The sequence below is a fragment of the Dama dama genome, chromosome 6 (genome assembly GCF_033118175.1).
Source record: "Dama dama isolate Ldn47 chromosome 6, ASM3311817v1, whole genome shotgun sequence".
Taxonomy (NCBI): Eukaryota; Metazoa; Chordata; class Mammalia; order Artiodactyla; family Cervidae; genus Dama; species Dama dama.
Genome location: NC_083686.1, coordinates 6,855,462 through 6,874,827, shown reverse-complemented (window position 1 = coordinate 6,874,827; position 19,366 = coordinate 6,855,462). Strand labels below are relative to the sequence as shown.

The following is a 19,366-nucleotide window of genomic DNA, read 5'->3' as shown; positions in this document are numbered from 1 at the left end:
AAGCTCCGTAAACACCCCTCCGCCACCCCCACCTTAGGATGACCCCCTTGCTTTGCTGCTTTTTCGAACGAGAAGCGCCCTTTCGGTCCTGTCCCGACCTCACCTCCATGAATCAGAACCATTTAGTGAGTCCTTGCTGCTGCTCTAAACCCTCTAACTGCAGTCTCACTGCATTCCTAACGACAGCTCTTCCAAGGGGACGTGGTCCCGTTCATAGATGAGGGCACAGCGGTAGATGAGTCAGTAAGTTAAGGATGATGAAAGGGCAGGCTCATGCCTGGCAGAGCTGAATTCACCTGGAACATCTGATGCCCACGACCTCTGGGCTGGTACAGTGGCTGCCTGTGAGAGGGGGCATGGATGGATAGACAGACAGATGGGTGGGGAGGAGACGGACAGATGAAGCAGGGGGCAGGAATTAGGAGCCAGAAGCACAGGGGCCATCCTCTCTGCACTCACATCCTCAAAAAGACACAAAAGGCTTCTAGATTTTTCTTCTCAAACAGGTGAAATGACAGTAGTACTGTATAACCTTTGTTGATCTTTCTTAGTTCAACACTTTCCCACCTGTCCTATAGCAGCTAAAAATCTAGATTTCTTACAGCTCTATATAGCAAGACAATTGTCCCCTACTCTTTCAATAATTGTCACTTTCCCCCCCCACAAATAAGTTGGCTTATGAAGCTTGCTGGATTCTGCAATGCTTCAAAGTAAACCAGATTAAAATTCTAGTGAGGCTGTGTTAATGATAAAAGAAGAAGTTTTGGATGGAATCAATCTTTGAAAACAAGTTTCTGAGTGTAAAATGTGGGACAAAGATAGGAAGAAAAAAATCAATAGATCTAAGAAATATGTCTCTCATCACTGCATGTGATTTACTGATGTTATGGGAAATAATATCATAATATATATATTCAAGTGATTAGATAATAATTCATTGCTGAATTTCTTATGCAGAAAACATTTGGCAAATCAGCAGCTACCGAATCTGTGGCCCTTAATCAACACTAGATAAAGTATCTTTAGGTGAAGTTTCAACATGAGATCAACTTTCGTTCGGAGCTCTCATCTCATCTTTCAATGCCTTCTATTTGGTAACACCTGTGAACACACTACTGTGTCATGATCATGAATATGCTTGAAATTTTATAATAACACTATGATCATAGTTAGATATTACTGGCTTTTTTAATTTACTGTGTCTGGAAGCGGTAATGTAGTGGTCACACAAAAATGCGTTAGAGTCAGAAAGATATGATTCCTTCAATTACTAACTTGGCATCCTTGCTGGGGGAAAAGGCATTTGAATCTCAGTTTCCTCTTGGTAAATTGGAGTTAGTAAGTGTGATTGTGAAGATTAAGAAAAATAAAACATATAAAATGCTCAAGAATAAGTGCCATGTGATAAGCATTCTGTAAATGTTTTTTTTTTTTTTTTTTTTTTTTTATTTTATTTTTTATTTTTTTATTTTTTTTAAATTTTTATTATTTTTTTTTTTTCCAGTGGGTTTTGTCATACATTGCTATGAATGTAAATGTTTGCTGTTATTATCTATTACATTGTGATCTGTGAATATTAGTTATAGCTATGTTTGTGAATATCCAAAGCCATATAATAAACTAGAAATGGCCTATCTGTTTCAGGAGGTAATTGTAGTGCTATTTAAAAATATGGATATGCATATGCATTCAGAGTAAATTGAATGTTAGTAATTGACCCTGGTGCTGAAATTGAATGTTAGTATTTAGATCCTGGGGACATCCCAGGTGGCATAGTGGTAAAGAATCTGCCTGCAGTGCAGGAGATGCAAGAGATGTGAGTTCCATGACTGGATCGGGAAGACCCCCTGAAGTAGGAAGTGGCAACCTACTCCAGTAGTCTTGCCTGGAAAATTCCATGGACAGAAAAGCTTGGCAGGTTACAGTCCAGAGGGTTGCAAAGAGTTGGGCATGACTGAGTGACTGAGGAGACCATGATGCTGGGAAAGATTGAAGGCATAAGGCAAAGAAGGCAGCAAAGGATGAGATGGTTAGATAACATCACCGACTCAGTGAACATGATTTTGAGCAAACTCTGGAAGATAGTGGACAGGGGAGTCTGGTGTGCTGCAGTCCATGGGGTCCCAAAGAGTCAAACACAATTTAGCAACTGAATAACAACAACAATTGCTACAATTTTAACCATATATGAGATCAGGTAACCCCCATATTCATCAGTCCATTCACTCATCCATCTATTCATGCATTTTTCATTCAACAAACTTTTTGTACACCTCTTGCTCTCCAATGTTATTCTAAACCAAGGTTCCTCAACCTCCACACTAATAATATTTGGATCCAAATAACTGTTTCCATGGGATAGCTATCTCATGCATTGAATGACATTTAGCCACATTTCATTTGATGCCAGGGCACCCCCCACCAGTTGTGACAACCAAAAATGTCTCCTGGTATTGCCAGTTTTCCCTTGGTGCTGAATTGCAACTGGTTGAGAACCCCGTTGTAGGGAATGGGAACATGAACACAACATTGCAGCCATCTTGATAAGCAAACATTGGGTGGGGGAGGCCAGTATGGAAGGACATGATTATCATATGTCATCATCATCATCATCACTATTAATTAAGAATTTACTGTACCAGTGATTTTTACATTAAGTACTTAATTTCAACCGTAACCTTATTAGCAAAAATCATAATCAATAATAATGTTACAAAAGACAAAATTGATATTCAAAAGTAAAAAGACTTCCCCAATTTTATTTAAATCCAATGTATACATACACATAGGTAAGGATACACACCAGCTAAGGAAAGCAAGAATGTCTGTGTGGTCAGTGAAGGCACATCTCATTTACAAACAATAAGAACAGAGCCCTGGGGCTTTGAGGATTAGCTTTTAATATGTCTGGAACTGGACACAACTAGGCTGGGAGCTTCTGCTTTCTCTTTCCCCTTTAATACTGTGTATGTCTTCTCATTTATCCCCACCACATCCACCTCAACCCCCTGGCAAGGTCAAGTATATGCTTTGTCCAACTTCCCTACTCTAAGTTACAGAGTTTGAATTATTAACTTTCCATAAAAATATGTCTCCCTTGCCATGAACTGAAAGTGTTCAGTCATGTCTGATTCTTGGTGACCCCATGGACTATAGCCCAGCAGACTCTTCTGTCCATGAAATTCTCCAAGCAGGAATACTGGAGTGGGTAGCCATTTCCTCCTCCAGGGGGGACCTTCCTGACAAAGGACAGGTCTCCTGCATTGTAGGCAGATTATCGGCTATCTGAGTCACCAGGGAAGCCCATCTCCCTCACTGATGTATAGCAGTTATTGTGGTAGCATTTTTTTTTAATTAATATAACGTGAAATCACATCCCCTGGAGGAGAAAATGGCAACATACTCCGGTATTCTTGCCTGCAAAGTTCCAAGGGCAGAGGAAACACTAAACGCACCTTGTGAAGAGATCATTCTATTTTATTATACGGCTTTGAACGCTTATGAACTTAGTTCTAACCCATATTTGCAGATCGCAATGTAACACGCCATAACAGCTAACTTGGGGATAAGGCAGCTGTCATTCACATCAAGGGCACTCAGCCCCAGCACAGCACGAAGCATGTAGTGGATGATCAATCAGTATTAGATGGTTTAGATGGATATATACATGTGCACATACATGTATGATGAGTGCATGGGTGGATGTATGGATGGATCGAAAAAAAGAAATAGCACTAAAGAAAAAAATCCTTATAAGCTCATTTCATGGAGAACCAAGAAGAATTCCATTCTCTCCAAGTTTCAGTTTCTAGGCATAGACTAACACTCCATAATTCTCCTCTCTACCCAGCATATGTCTGACTGAATAGGGAGGGGAGAGTGATTTATCCCTTCATTCCATTCTTCATTAATTGGCCCTTATCACAGGGCAAATCCTTCAAGCACACAGGAAGAGTTACTATAAATTATTACAGTTAGTCCCTGGTTATCTAACTCCCAGCAGTTCAAAATATTCAATAGCTATAGAGATCCAAGTGTTGAGATTATAAAGACCTTTTCATGGCATTGTAAAACTGTATCTTAGTATTTATGGTCTGGTCTCTAAGAATTTTCAAAAGAATAAGACCTCAAGCAATCTAGTCCAAAACCTGCATTTCAAGGACCGAGACACTAAAGTTGGAGAGATAAAGTCCCTTCTTCACACTCACCCAACTAATCCACAGTTGAACCAGAACTTATCGGGTCTGCTGAATCACTGTTTACGACTTTCCCCGCCGGGTTTAGAGTGGATTTAGATCCAATATTTTCATAGTACAAAAGTGGCATGTGAAATTCAGACAAGAGTTGACTTGTCCAAAGTTATAGGGCCAGAGGAATTTTAGTACATAATGAAATTTAATGGTAGAAATTGTTACTGATGCCAAAATGTTTTTTTATTGATACATCAAAGTCATGTATAAAGACAGTTCCTATTGAAAATAAAATAGCAGTGTGTAAGTTGCAGTCCTTGATTCAAAAGTTAATTTCACAGTAAAATAGTATTCATATTCCATTTCTACCAAACGGAAACAAACATCAAAAGATCAGACTATCACAGCCTTATTTCAAGAAATAAATACTAGTTTGTTCTGGCTGGGGCTAGTGAAATTGTTACCAAGTCCAAGCTTGCTCTGCTTACCGTACAACAGGCCAAGGAATCCGAGACGAGGTGTTGAGGCAAGAAATACAACTTTATTTGGAGGCCAGCTGATTGAGGAGATGTTAGACTAATGTCTCAAAATAACTATTTATGGGGTCTGGATTTTAGGTTCTTTTGTAGATCAGAGATGAGGGAAGGTGAGGAAACCAAGTAAAAAGGCCATTAATCTTGCAAATATCTCCTGGAATGGCAGGCCTCAGGCAGGGGATGTGTTAATTTCTTTCTCCCTGCCATCTACAGATGGACAGGGTGCTAAACAAGGCACTTTAATGTTCAGGCAGAGGGGCAGGTTTCTCTGAGATGGGCCATTATGTATGATTATAGTAATAAAAGTAATAAAAAACAAGTCAGAGAAACAGTTCCAACATGGAGTCAGAACTGGCTTTTCCCTGCAACAGAATTTAAACTTAACCGCAAAGGTCATCGAGAGCCGGAGAACAGCCCTACGATCAGTGACCATGCTGACTGTGCTATTGTCGCTGTCATCAAGTCACTAAGTCGCGTCCGACTCTTTGCAATCCCATGTTGCCAAAAAAGGGATGCATTCATTATTAGCATTTTTCCATGCATCATAAAGTTCTAAACAACTTCTTTGTCAAACCATTGAGACAAAACACTTGATGTTTTAAGGGTATAGCTTTAATTCTCCTGAAACTTGTATTATCCAGAACACTTCATTGCTAAATTTGCCAAACAACTGAAAAAATAATCAAAACTCATAAATTGATGTATGTGTAATAGCCAAATAAGTGATATAAAAGTACTATCAAGATAAAAGACTTAGCTTAATAAAATCCTGAGAACAGATGAAATTACACAGTATAACAACAATATAATTTCTCTGGCTATAAAAGTGTATTACAAATTACCAATAATCTGGATATTTTTCAAGAAGCTATTTATGAAATGGATTTGGCCATAACACTGAATGACATTTTTTATACTTTTAGGTCATTGTTATTTTTCACAGCCCTTATGTCTTTCCTACATACATGGAGACCCAGAGAAATTAAAGGACTTGCCTAAAGTAGTACATGCACTTAGCTGTAGAGTCAAAAAAAAAGTTTTTTTTTTTTAAGTTCAGCCCCAAAGGTAAAAGGCATTTTGATGAAGGGAGAACATCATTAAGCTTGACATCCAGTCCTAGCCTTGCTACTGAAGCAAGTTTCTTCACCTGTCTGGGGCTCAGTTTTCTCCTCCAAGAAGAACTCCCACACAGGGGTAGCAGTCACAGTTGCTTGGTTATCATGACATATTGAAGAGCCCTCTCTGGGGTACACTTCACAATTTACACATCTCTCAAGAGATGTTCAGGTGCCAGAGTCAGGCAGGCTGGAGTTCAGATCACCTCTCCATCCTTCACTAACTCTGTTCCTTCAAACAAACTAACTTCTCCATCAATCAGTTTTTTCACCTACAGTTAGAAGCAATAATAATTCCTAGTTAAAAAAGTTGTTGCAAGACTTAAAGCAGAAGATGCATGCACATAAGGCATTGCAGCTAGGACATTGTAAATGTTTAATAAATATGAGCTAATCTAACTTGAATTAACTTTTTGTTAATAATACTGATAAAAGCTGAATGGGGCATGCAACTAAGTAGCTTCTAGGATTCATCTTGTCCTGCCTACTCCCATGACCCCACTCTGGGGAATAATATCATCATGCTCTTGAATTCCTCCAGTAATGATGAGTGTCTGTGTGTGTCTAATTTAGCAGCAGGTGGTTCATCATCAAAATGATGGTTAATTTTTTTTAATTAATCGAGTTTTAGATGATTTCTCATATATTCAGGAAAATTTTCTTGATATTTTGATGAAATCTTTTCTGTCTTCCTTGCAGGACATCAGTGATTTAAAAAATATATATATATGTGAATTATTTAGTAGTATCCTGTTGAAAGTTGAGAAGACAAACTTAGGGTATGTGGGCATGTTGTTTGTGACTCTATATTTACAGGAACTATTAACTAAACTTTAAACTCTTTTTGAAGGTTTGAGAGGTAAGACTGGACCCTTGGGCCTTGCTGGAGAGAAAGGGGACCAAGGAGAGACTGGGAAAAAGGGACCCATGGGACCTGAGGGAGAAAAAGGAGAAGTGGGTCCTCCTGGGCCTCCCGGACCAAAGGGGGACAGAGGAGAGCAAGGGGACCCGGGGCTGCCTGGAGTGTGTAGATGTGGAAGCATCGTGCTCAAATCTGCCTTTTCTGTTGGCATCACAACCAGCTACCCAGAAGAAAGGCTGCCAATTATATTTAACAAGGTCCTCTTCAACGAGGGAGAGCACTACAACCCAGCAACGGGAAAGTTCATCTGTGCCTTCCCAGGGATCTATTATTTTTCTTACGATATCACATTGGCAAATAAGCACCTGGCCATCGGGCTGGTACACAATGGGCAGTATCGGATAAAGACCTTTGATGCCAACACAGGAAACCATGACGTGGCTTCAGGGTCCACAGTCATCTATCTGCAGCCAGAAGATGAAGTCTGGCTGGAGATATTCTTCACTGACCAGAATGGGCTCTTCTCAGACCCAGGTTGGGCTGACAGCTTGTTCTCTGGATTTCTCTTGTATGTTGACACAGATTATCTGGACTCCATATCAGAAGATGATGAGCTCTGATGAGGACTGCTGGCCTGAATGTCCCAAGATCCTTATGGCAGACACTTTGATTTAGTCTGGGGCCCTGGAAGTTGGAAGGAGTGGAAATGAGATCCAAAAAGACTCCCACTCAGATTCCAGAGCATTTACAGACAGTTCTAGCAGAATCTGTTAAAACAAGTTGAACCACCAAACCATTGAAACCACACCAAAATGAATTATATAAAACAAAAACCCCAGATATGTTCTCTCAAAAGTGATGTTCATAAATATTTAAACAAATTAAAGACAATGTTACAAATTTTCTATTAAATTTCCTGAGTGCTAAAACCAGCTGGCAATGGTATTGTCTCATTAAATCTTCATAAAATTGCATTTTTGCCTGTTATTTAAGAAAATCAAAACATCCCAAAGTCCTTGACAATTCTCAAAAGACTGTAATAAGTAAAAACACAAAGGTGAGAGATGCCAAGTAATTTCAAACAAAATAAAGTGATTATTTTGCTGTATTATTTTTTCCTTCATGCTTCTATATATTCACTCAACAATTCTTTAATGGGACTGTAGGATCCAGACACTATATTGCTGGGTCAGATTTAATAATGAGTTAAGACAAAATTCCTAGGCTAATGTGTATTGAGCATGCTGTCACAGTTCAGTATGATAAGTGCCATGGCAAATAGGTTGACTCAGTGCTGGAGGCACACGTGACTTGCTCTTCCTGGGGGTTGAAACCAGAGAAGATTTTACACCTGGAAGAAAACTGTGTGTGCTAAGATGTGTATTTTTAAATAGGAGAGAGATATGCAAATAAAACAAGGAATTCAACAGCTATCGTCTCTCCCATCTCATCTTCAAAATGCCAGTGGTATTTGCAATCAGGAAGGGGTAAAAAAAATTTAGAGATACCCTGGGAGTGGTAATGGAAGTGAAGAGAAACAGGTTTCAGAGATTAGTCAGTAGGTCATTTTCTTAAATTCTTTATCATGATAGTGTCTCAGGACAAACATTTGTCGTTTTAGTTTTAACACAAGTAAGGGCACGGCTTTACATCGTAATAAAATATTGTTTCTCATGGGTTTCCCAGGTAATGAATTCTAATAAAGCAAAGCATATGACCACTGATTTACAAATGAGTTAATGGAAGGAGCGAACAGGAGGAAGGGAGGGCATGAGCAAACATCTGAGCAAATAACTGTCCCGTCTAAGTCTCACTCACCCTTTAGTTCCACTGTTTCTCAATGTCAACATCGTTCCCCACTGACCTGCAATTCCTCAGACAGTCTCGCCCATAATACCCTCACGCCTACTCCCCTGGCCAATAGTAATGGTATTCCCCAGCTCCCTCTTTTTTTGGCATCCTGTCCATCCTCTATGTTCTTTGCTCATTCATATAATAAATATCATTCAATGTCTCTATGTGTGAATCATTGCACTGAGTTCTGTGACGATAATACAACACCAAGATGAATTTGGTGCAACCCCCGCCATCGACTTTCTAAGGAAATAAAGGAAATGAGGCACACGCAGACACAAAAGCCCTAGAATTCTGGAAATAGACATCCTAAAAGATGATAAGCACTAAACTGGAGATAAAATACTTTGGAAGGAGTGCTGAAGGCAAAATGTTAACTCCAAAATTGGGATGTGAGAGAAAAAACAACTAGGGAAATCTCTGCGCCCTTGGCCTGAAGTGACAGATGGGACTTGGAATGGCCAAAGCGGACGGAGGGCACTTCCAACAGAGGAAACAATGGGGAGAAGGTGTGAGAGTGAGGGCAGAGACCAAAAGAGGGATCTATAGGCCGTATCTGCAAGAGTCTGGAATGGCAGCCTGAGAACTGGAGCCTTTCTTCATAGGAAAGCGTGAAGCCCTGTGTGTTTCGGAGCTGGACACTACTATTATCAAGGGTGAAGTTTACAATGATCATGCAGCTGTACCTGTGGGCAATACTTCCTTCTCTCATCTTGCAGATCTATCTTGCTTTCATCCTTTGCCTCTGCCTGCCATGCATTTTCCACTCACGGTTCTCCTTCTGGTCTGGGAGGCCAAGGGCAATAAAGATTAGAGAAGAGAGATAAGAGGTGGTTTGAGATAGTCATCTGTCTCTAAATAGCAGCTGAACCTGGAATTCCAAGCTATAAAGTTGTGTTTTGTTTTTCTTTAAAGAAAAAAACAACAACCAGCCAACAGAAAAAGTTTATCTGGAGAAGAACAAAATACAGACCCTTTGGAGACTATGGGATTTGCTGAAGAACAAAATACAGGCCCTTTGAAGACTATAGGATTTGCGGAAGAAACTGAAGAGGGAGAAGTCACGGAAGACAGTCACGACCCAGAAGAGTATTATCTAATTTAAATTTTCTTCTCATCATGATCCTTTAATGCATTCATTTTTTGGACTCCGTTTTATTTACTTATCTCTTACATGTTTCTTGCAAAGCCTATTTTGAGTTTTTAAACTGAAGTTTCTTTAGCTGGAGTCTTGGTTCTAGGCCAAGGAATGAATTTTATTTTGAAATATCTGGCAGGATTGTGATGGGGATCAGAGAGCTAAAGTGGAAAAGGAAAGGCTATTTTGGTTTTAAAAGGATAAACTTTTAAGCAAAAGCAGGTGTCTTTTACTCCTAAAAAAAGTGACAGATACAATATATTCACTTTTACTGATATTTGTGTAAAGAAAGAATGATTTCAGTTTAAAAAACTCCAAGTCCCATTCCAGTCATTCTTCGTAAGAGCTGACTTGTAATGAATATGTATCAAGAAATGTTAGTTGACAATGTACTGTCTCTTTCCATAAGGATTTAAAGCCACTTGGAAAAATTGATAAAATACAGAAAGGACACATGGGTCAAAAGAACATGAGAACAAAAGGGCAAAACAAATAAACAAAAATGAAAGGATGAGATTAATACAAAACTGTCTGCATGAACATGCATGTACCTCCATTATACATTTACAGAACACGTGTGTTTCCTTGTATGGGAGTATACAGAAGAGCATTCCCAGGTCATTCATCATTGTGAATGATGTTGTTTGTAATGGGAAAAAAAAAAAGATTCCATGAACTTTAAATATACTTTTTCCCAGCCACTCAATGAAAAAGATCATGGACGTTTTGTATGTAAAATACATTTTAAATATTAGTCATTGTTGCTTTGGAGAAGAGATTCTCCAGTATTCCAGCCTGGAGAATTCCATGGACAAAGGAGACTGGCGGGCTACAGTCCATGGGATCGCAAAGAGTCGGACAAAACTGAGTGACTAACACTATTTTTAGTTTATACCTTCCTTTCTCTCTCCTTCTGTAGTTCCACTATCAGTAGATGACATCACTACTCACCCTGTCACCAAAGCCAAAACCTAAGGGACATCCTGGATGTCTTCCTTCCTTTCCCGGGTAAATTTCATTCACCATAAGTGTTTATGGTTCTAGCCCCTAAGAGTACATTTCTGAATCATTGTAGCTTTCCTTTGCCAATGCCAAGGTTTCATTCATACGTTTACCATCTCTCCTCTGAACTAGTAAAAAAAAAACAAAAAACAAACAAAAAAAAAAACTTTTGATTGAATCTTGGCCCCTGGCCACAATCCTCCAATCCATTCTCCGTATTAAGCTTGATCTGTCCTTCTATATAACATACATAGTCAGGTCACTCCACAGCCTGAAAGCCATCAATGGCCCTTCAATCTCTACAAAATAAACTGTTTCTTGAAACCTAGACATCATATTAAAAAGCAGAGAAATCACTTTGCCAACAAAGATCTGTATAGTCAGAGCTATGGTTTTTCCAGTAGTCATGTATGGATGTGAGAGTTCAACCATAAAGAAGGCTGAGCACCAAAGAATTGATACTTTCAAACTGGGTTCTGGAGAAGCTCTTGAGAGCCCCTTGGACAGCAAAGAAATCAAACCAGTCAATCCTAAAGAAAAGCAACCCTGAATCTTCATTGGAAGGACTGACACTGAAGCTGAAGATCTGTTACTTTGGTCACCTGATGGGAAGAGCCAACTCATTGGAAAAGACCCTGATGCTGGGAAAAAATTGAGGGCAGGAGGAGAAGGGGACAGCAGAGGATGAGATGGTTAGATAGCATCACCAACTCAATGGACATGAGTTTGAGAAAACTTCGGGAGATAGTGAAGGACAGGGAAGCCTGGAGTGCTGCAGCTCATGGGTTCACAGTCAGACACAACTTAGTGACTGAACAACAATTTGAATTTATTTATTTGCTACCTGACATGTATATCATTTTTCTGGTATTTATACCCAGTGTCCTCCTAAAGGACCACCTTCCTTCACATCTTTGAGCTTCTAGGTAGAATCAACTTTTGCGGTTTGTAAATCTCGGGCCTGATCAATCGAAGCATAGCATTCTGCTCACCAAAATAATTCATTCAGGTAACTCAAACAGAACTGTGAGACTTTACTGGTATGTCTATAAAAGAGACTCTCTTTCTTTCCCATTGGACTTGACCCTGTGAGACCATATTCCAGTCACAAAGAATAAACCACATGAGAACAGAACCATGCACAGATGGTGTCAGAACACAGAGATAAAGGGAGAGATTTAAGATCAACTGGGTCTTGATCCAGACATGTCTATAATATCCAACTCTTCCTGTGGACTTTTCAGTTATGGCTGCCATTAAATGCCATTTCACTTGAGTCTTTTTGAGGAGCGTATTCAGTCATTTGAAAAAGATGTTATCCTTCCTAATATTATTGCAAACATCCTTTAGTTAGGCATTAGACTCTTTGGGATCTAGCCTCTGCCTACTTTTTCCTGAATATTTAAAATTTAGTCACTTATTATGGGGCAATTCACGTTTTCATCTCAACCAATAGATTATATCATATGATATAAATGTGTTTTTAATTTCCTTTTTTAATGCTTCTTATTGTGATAAAAGTCACATATATAAAAAATACTATCTTAATCACATTTAACTGTACAACTTGGTGGCATCAAGTGCATACACATTTTTGTGCAACTCTTAACCATCATCCATCTCCTGAATTTTTCACCTTCCTAAACTGAAACTCTGTCTCCATTAAGCACTGAGTCCCTGTTCCATCTCCCCATCCCACCTTCTATGCCCCTGACATCTACCAATGTGCCTTCAAATTCTATAAATCTGACTATTCTAGATAACTTCTAGGTGAAAGTGAAAGTCACTCAGTCATGTCCAAGTCTTTGCAACCCCATGGACTGTACAGACCATGGAATTCTCCAGGCCAAAACACTAGAGTAGGTAGCTATTCCCTTCTCCAGGGGATCTTCCCAACCCAGGGATCGAACCCAGGTCTCCGGCATTGTAGGCGGATTCTTTACCAGCTGAGCCACCAGGGAAGCCCAAAAATACTGGAGTGGGTAGTCTATCCCTTCTCCAGGGGATTGTCCTGACCCAGGAATCGAACTGGGGTCTCCTGCATTGCAGGTGGATTCTTTACCAGCTGAGCTATCAAGGAAGCCTTATACCTCATATAAGTGAAATCAAACACTATTTTCTGTACCTGCTGTATATTGGAATGCATTTTAAGGTTCACTTAATATATGTCCTACAAACAAATTGTACCTTCTTTTTTTCCCTCTGCTATACAGTGAGTTCTCATTAACTATCTATTTTATACATAGTGGTGTATATATGTCAAGCCCAGTTTCCCAATTTATCCCAAATTCTTGCAGGTGGAGGGAGAAATAGTACACCAAAAAATCCCTATGACCATCCTATGTGTTAATCAAGACTCTTAAGATTATAACAGACAGAATCCAGTTCAAACTGGCTCAACAACAGGGAACTCAATGAAGTAACATTAAATTATTGAGCCATCTCTGGGTTCTCATTCATTGTCACCAGGAGTTCATGTCTCCCCGTCTCACAGATGGGTTCTCCCCAGTGTAGATTTCACTATCAGGCCAACACCTGCCATTGTGACAAAGACAGCCACCAACAGCTCCAGGTTTGCATTTTGCAGTCTCAACAGAAGGAATATATACATTTTCTCTTTCTTTTTCTCAGTGCTCCTAGCAAAAGATCTAAGGATGACAGCCCTTTAGCTCTGGTTGGTCCTGCTTGAGTCATGAGTAAGCCCCTTGATCAATGATTGGCTAAGGAAAGGTGGCGTTCCCATTGGCTAGTCCATGTCACAGGTCCATTCCTAGAGCGAAGGACAGAATCAGCCCCACCTAAGTCATATGGAAAATAAAGGCTCCAGGTCTAGAGAAAGAGAGCTTATTGATGGTCAGTCAAAAGCAACAGGTGGCCTCTTTAGGCTGATTTCAGATAAAATCAAAACCATATTTATTTTGTCTGCATTATACAAAATCAATCTGTTGCCAGAATGGCTTTTCTCTGAGATAATCTAACTTTGCTCCTTTGTCCATGGAATTCTCCAGACAAGAATACTGGAGTGGGTAGCCACTCCTTTCTCCAGGGGATCCTTCTGATCCAGGGGTCAAAGCCGGGTCTCTGGCATTGCAGGCAGATTCTTTACTCTGAGCCACCAAGGAAGACTAGTATTTTGTCAGACTTGCTCAATATTGTGCCCTCTACAAACCTGGCCTCTGAGATGATCACTCAGTACAGGCTGTCTTCATGCTAGCTCCCAGGTGACTTTCAGTGAAAGAATGGATTGTCCTCAATTGAAATCTTCTTCTTCCCCTCCAATCTTCTGATTTTTTACACCAATAGCCTAATATGTACAAAAATCTATGCAATTATCTTTGATAATTATAAAAAAGAAGGAGGAAAGTATCCTTGGAGATTAGTCTCTTTGTAGAATCAAAAAGAAGAGCCAGTAAACCCAATGCCTTCCTTGGCCGGCATAATAATAGCACTGCTATGGGGCGCTGAAATGTTATCCTAGTTCACAAACTGGTTGCATCACTTTCATCATGTTTTCCTTCTTGCTTCTTGAGAGATCATCAATTGATGCCTAAAGGCACAAGCAGCTGCCATTTGCTCTGTGTCTTCTTTGTAACCGGTACCATTCTGGGTCCTTTTAACATTGAACCTTATTTCCTTCTCAGGAAAAGCAGTGCTTCTCCCACTTCCATCTCCCCCTAGAAAGAGCAGCATAGGATGGACATGTCGGGACCCTCAATGCTGGGATGTTGCTTAAGAATGACAAGAGAGGAGATCAAAGTGAAGGCCACCTACCACAGTCTCTATGGGTTCTTCTCTCCATTGAATGCGCCACTCAGCACCCAAACTAAAAGGGATTTCACTATAGAGAGGTCAGTGGAACAAGTGGATTCAGAAAGGCAGGCAAGGTGAAAAGAAGCAAGCAGAAGCGTTAAGGTCCAAGCACTTGCCAGGGCGGGAACAATCACCACCCGAGGTCTGGAGGGGAGGGGTGTGACAGTAGACGCTGAATGCAGCAGAGAGTGGGAGACTCGGAAGAAGACCCTCCTCCAGGAAGCACGCCTGGAGTAGCACCTGGCCATGACTTGAACCAGGCAGAAGTGGGGAGGGAGCCAAGGCAGGAAACTCTGACCCTGCTCTCCTCCACCCTCCAGTCTCCTCTCTCTCTCCTTCCCCAGCCAAATCCAACAGCTCCAGGAAGTAAGGGAGGCTGGGCAAGGCTGTGTGCAGAGAGGGGCTTCTCGGGAAAAGAACTGTGCTAGGAAGGATAGACAATTGAAGAGGAGTCAAGAATTGGGGTGGGAGCAAGTGGAAATTAAACAGCACAGGATAATACACGTGGGGTTGGAATTCCTGCCCACTTCACCCCTGCTCTGTCATGAGCACAAACACCTTACTCCCTGCCTCTCAAGAAAACGTCACGGAGACCCTGTTTCATAGACAGATCATTGTGCTATGAGGGAAAAGCTCCATTCCTCAACTGTCTTCCTTTCATGCTGGTTAATATACTTCCTACTTCAACTGGTAACTAAGCCTGTCACCATTAGGACATGCTCAAGCGTGACCAAAATATTCACTGTGGCTAGACCGTGCAAATTTCAATTAGCAAAAGCTGCACCCACCACCCTTGCTCCGCACACGGGACAAAGACTGGCCCTAAGAGACTGGTGCCGGGTCCGTGGGTTTGGTTTAGTTCTGCCGAGGAGAACCCAGGCAATCTTTTACCATCATCATTGTATCGCAGGCTTAGAAAAACCAGGCAGCCTGAACGCCTCTTGGCTTTCTTCACCAGACGGTCTCTGCAGTATATACCTGCTCACACACACGTGCGCACACGCATGTGCAGACACACACACACACACGGAGCCAAGAGCACGCAGGACCACACTTTCCATGGGCTTCATGCGTCCCTCAATTTGGGACCAAGATCAAGGGTAAGATGTACCAAATATGTTAGGTGACCAAAGAGTTTTCTGGAGAAGAAAATTTTTTAAAAAAATGAAATTTGCCATGAGGATTGCTTCAATTCTGTGCCATGGTTTCCAAAAGACACACGTCTCTTCTTTCTTTTCTACATCAGCAATACTGACATTTGAAGACAGAGTATCTTCGTTCTGCGGTCTGTCTTGAACATCCTTGGACATGTAGCAGCATCCCTGGCCTCTACCCTGGGGTAGTAGGAGTACCCAGCTGCCTTCAGTAGCAAACAGTCAATAATATCTCCAGACACTGCCCAATGTCCCTGGGGCAAAATCGTCCCAGCTGAGAACTTCTGTACAGTACGTTCACAGTGACAGTCTATTCAGTCCCCACAATCTGTTTGCCAACAACCATTTTCCAAATGATCTTTTTTTTCACAGACATAAACACGTGGGTGGTTACTATTTCAGGTAAGATACTGGCTCCCTTCTGAGAACCCCTAGCTGAACTGTATCCTGTCTTGAAAGCACGCAAGAAGCAGCCAGAGACTATGCCCTCATCCCCATTCCCTCTCACCTTAGCCAACATATTTCTTTTTTGTTTTGTCTAGGATACAAAACTCACAGAGTTTCCAACTTTGAAGCACATATTCTAAGAAAATAATTGATCGTGTGTACAAAGATTTAATTATAAGAAAGAGCCTGCAGCAAGGTTTATAATATGGAAAATTGGGAAACAGCCTAAGTGTCTGATGATAGAATCGTGGTTAAATGAGCTGTGATACATTCATCCAGTAGAATATATACAGTGTCATTAAAAGTGATGAGAATGGAAATGCCTGGGCACCATAAGATGTTCAAGAAATATTAACAGAACAAAGTAGGTTACTAGAGACTCTTTTCAGTGGTCATCCCATTTTTAAACTCTTCTCAGTGATTATCCCATTTTTACAGTCTGTTTGCATGTGCATAGAAAAAGTCTGCATCGAAAGTAGTTACTAACAGAGTTTTTTTTTTTTTTAATTTCTACCCATTTGATCTTGAACTTCAATTTTTATAATAAATATATTTTACATAAAATTTTTATATAAGTTCTTAGATAGTCAGGGTCATCACACATGATTACACTTCCAAAGGATTGCAGAGAAAAAAGTCTAAGGAAAAAGATCTCGACAGTATAGGCTGAAGTATGCATGAACACCATCTCTGAAGTTTTCTGGTGACACAGCTGCCTGTCCAATCCAGAGGATTCTTTAAAGCAAAAATAAAGCAAAACGATCCTAGTTTATGTATATTTTGAATTATCCCACCCTAACTTAAACAGGGAAGGAAATGAGTCTTGAATTGACATCATTTTATTGTGTTTTTATTAGTCAGGAACTATAAATCCGAAGGGTTACCCACAGTGTGAAGTCATTTAGAACCAAAGCGTTTCCTGGCTGGCAAAGGCGTTTATGAGCAGCCATATGAAGAAGCCTGGATTGTGGCTCAGCTCCAGGACCATCATGGCGGTGGCAGGATTTATGGAACTTAAGCCTTACTCAATCTGGTCAGAATTCCAAGCAATGATCTGAAATCACTGAATGCAGAAAAATCATAAATTCTAAGATGTTGCAGCCATTCTCTTAAATTACAGCACTATCTTTTACAAGATTGCTTGTGAGATACTGCCCCTGATGAAATAAACAACGGGAAAAAGCTGTCTCTATAATCTCTTCCTGCCACAGCTTCAGACAACATTCTTAGCATGGCAGTGCATCTCTATTATTACTGAAATTACTCTGAAACAAGGGCGTTGCAAGGATTTTCTGCAGAAAACCCCCAGGTTTAACTGCACAGTTGGTTCTTGCCATGTCCAATCCGCTTCAGCTGATACTGGGGGCTGGTCGGAAGGGGCTCAAGCATCCAGGGATTTGGGCATCTGCAGGGCATCTGGAAACAACCCCTCACTATACTGAGGAACAACTGGATTCAGAACTAAAATTAAAGCACAGCTGCCTGAAGTGTTCCCATGGTCAGATTATTGGCAGATCATAATCAGACAGTTGGAAGGTGAGGTGGTCAAAACCCCAGATACACATGCTGTTTAATCGCTCGGTCATGTTCTAGTCTTTGTGACCCCACAGACTGTAGCCCGCCAGGCTCCTCTGTCCATGGGATTTCCCAAGCAAAAATACTGGAATGGGTTGCCATTTCCTTCCCCAGGGAATTTCTGGACCCAGGGATCGAACCTGCATTGGCAGGTGGATTCTTTATCACTGAGCCACATGGGAAAGCCCAAACCAGAATACATATACATCAGTATATAAAGTTAAATACATACCCAAGAAGTCCTTATCTGCTTGACTCCTCCTAGGCATAAAATTCAGATTAAATTCAGGATGTCCAATCAAATCTGAATTTCATCTAGTGCAACAAATAACTGTTTAAGAATAAACCAAACATTTACCTGGGTGCCCTGTATTCTTATTGCGCTAAATCTGGCAACTCGACCCCACTAGAATTCTCCTGCAAAGGCATGACATGAATCCAAGTGACCTTCAGAAGGGCTATGCATTAATTTCTCCTATAATAAGAAGCAGCTTTCCTTATGAGAAGGGATTCTTAGATTCCTGAACATCATCAAAGAGTCAGATTTAACTGAATCAGAAAGATGTAAGAAAAGTTGGATGGAAAGTCAGAAGACAGAAGCTCTAGTCCCAACTGTTGAGTCTTGCTCCCCAGGCCACAGATCTGAGACCTTACACCAAGGCCTCAGAAGTGGAGCCCAGAACCAAGGTCACCTTCGAAGCTGACTGAGCCCCTTTATAAACTGAGCCCCATTATTAAAAGCCCCCTGATCATCACTAACAAGTTTCTGGTCTCCCAATTAAGAAAAGATACCCGCTCAATAAATACACTATAGTGTCTTAACCAATCACCTAATGCCAAGCCTCCAGGAATTTACTTTGTCTTGAGGCTATAAAAATTGGCCATTAACCCACGAGAACTGTCAACTCTCTCCGGTCTGTTGGGAGGTCAGCCCACAGCACTCATAGTGCTCGCATCGTCTCTGCTTTTTCTTCTTAATAAACCTGCTCCCTTCTGAAATGCTCTATATCTGGAAATGCTTTTCCAACCTGTGCTCGGACTCCCTCAGTATTGGCAATTCCAATAACCAGCTTTGCATGACTTTGAGACAAGCCCCCTAAACCCTGTAAGCCTGTTTCCATAGTACACCCAAAGCAGAAAATAAGTGATTACCGTCCTTTCTCTGAACTCACAGCAGACATTGCTAATCAATCACAGCATTCCTTCCCACTGTGTCCAGGGGCAGCCACAGAATACTGCTTGGCAAAATCTCCAGGAGGCCACCATCCATGGACAAGACTACACCCTTGACAAGAAATCCACTTGCCTTCCTTGAAATAAATGAGCCAGCTCCAGTGAAAATTCGGAATCCTTTGTGTTCCAAATTCAACCCTAAAGGGCAAGATCATACCTAGCTTCATACGATTAATTAGAAGCAAAACTTGACAACTACCTTCTGATGTAGATTTTTTTTTTTTGCCTTATTTATGTATTTTTTTGGTAAACTTTTTATTTCGTATTAGGGTATGTCCAATTAACAATGTTGTGATAGTTTCAGATGGAGCGAAAGGTCTTAGCCCTACGTATACATGAATCCATTCACCGCCAAACTCGCCTCCCATCCAGGCTCAACAGAACGTTGAGCAGAGTTCTGTGTGCTGTACCATAGGTCCTTGTTCGTTATCCATTTTAAATATAACAGTG

General features: G+C 40.8%; 1 protein-coding gene across 3 annotated transcripts in view; it reads left to right on the top strand.

The window, feature by feature from the left end:
• Positions 1–8,132, top strand: part of C1QTNF7 (C1q and TNF related 7) — a 118,922-nt gene extending 110,790 nt beyond the window's left edge. For all 3 annotated transcript variants that reach the window (XM_061145489.1, XM_061145491.1, XM_061145490.1), the window contains exon 3: positions 6,692–8,132. In XM_061145489.1, coding sequence (XP_061001472.1) covers positions 6,692–7,323 — 632 coding nt within the window. In that variant the 3' untranslated portion in view covers positions 7,324–8,132. The remainder of the gene's footprint in view (positions 1–6,691) is intronic.
• Positions 8,133–19,366: the final 11,234 nt, after the last annotated feature.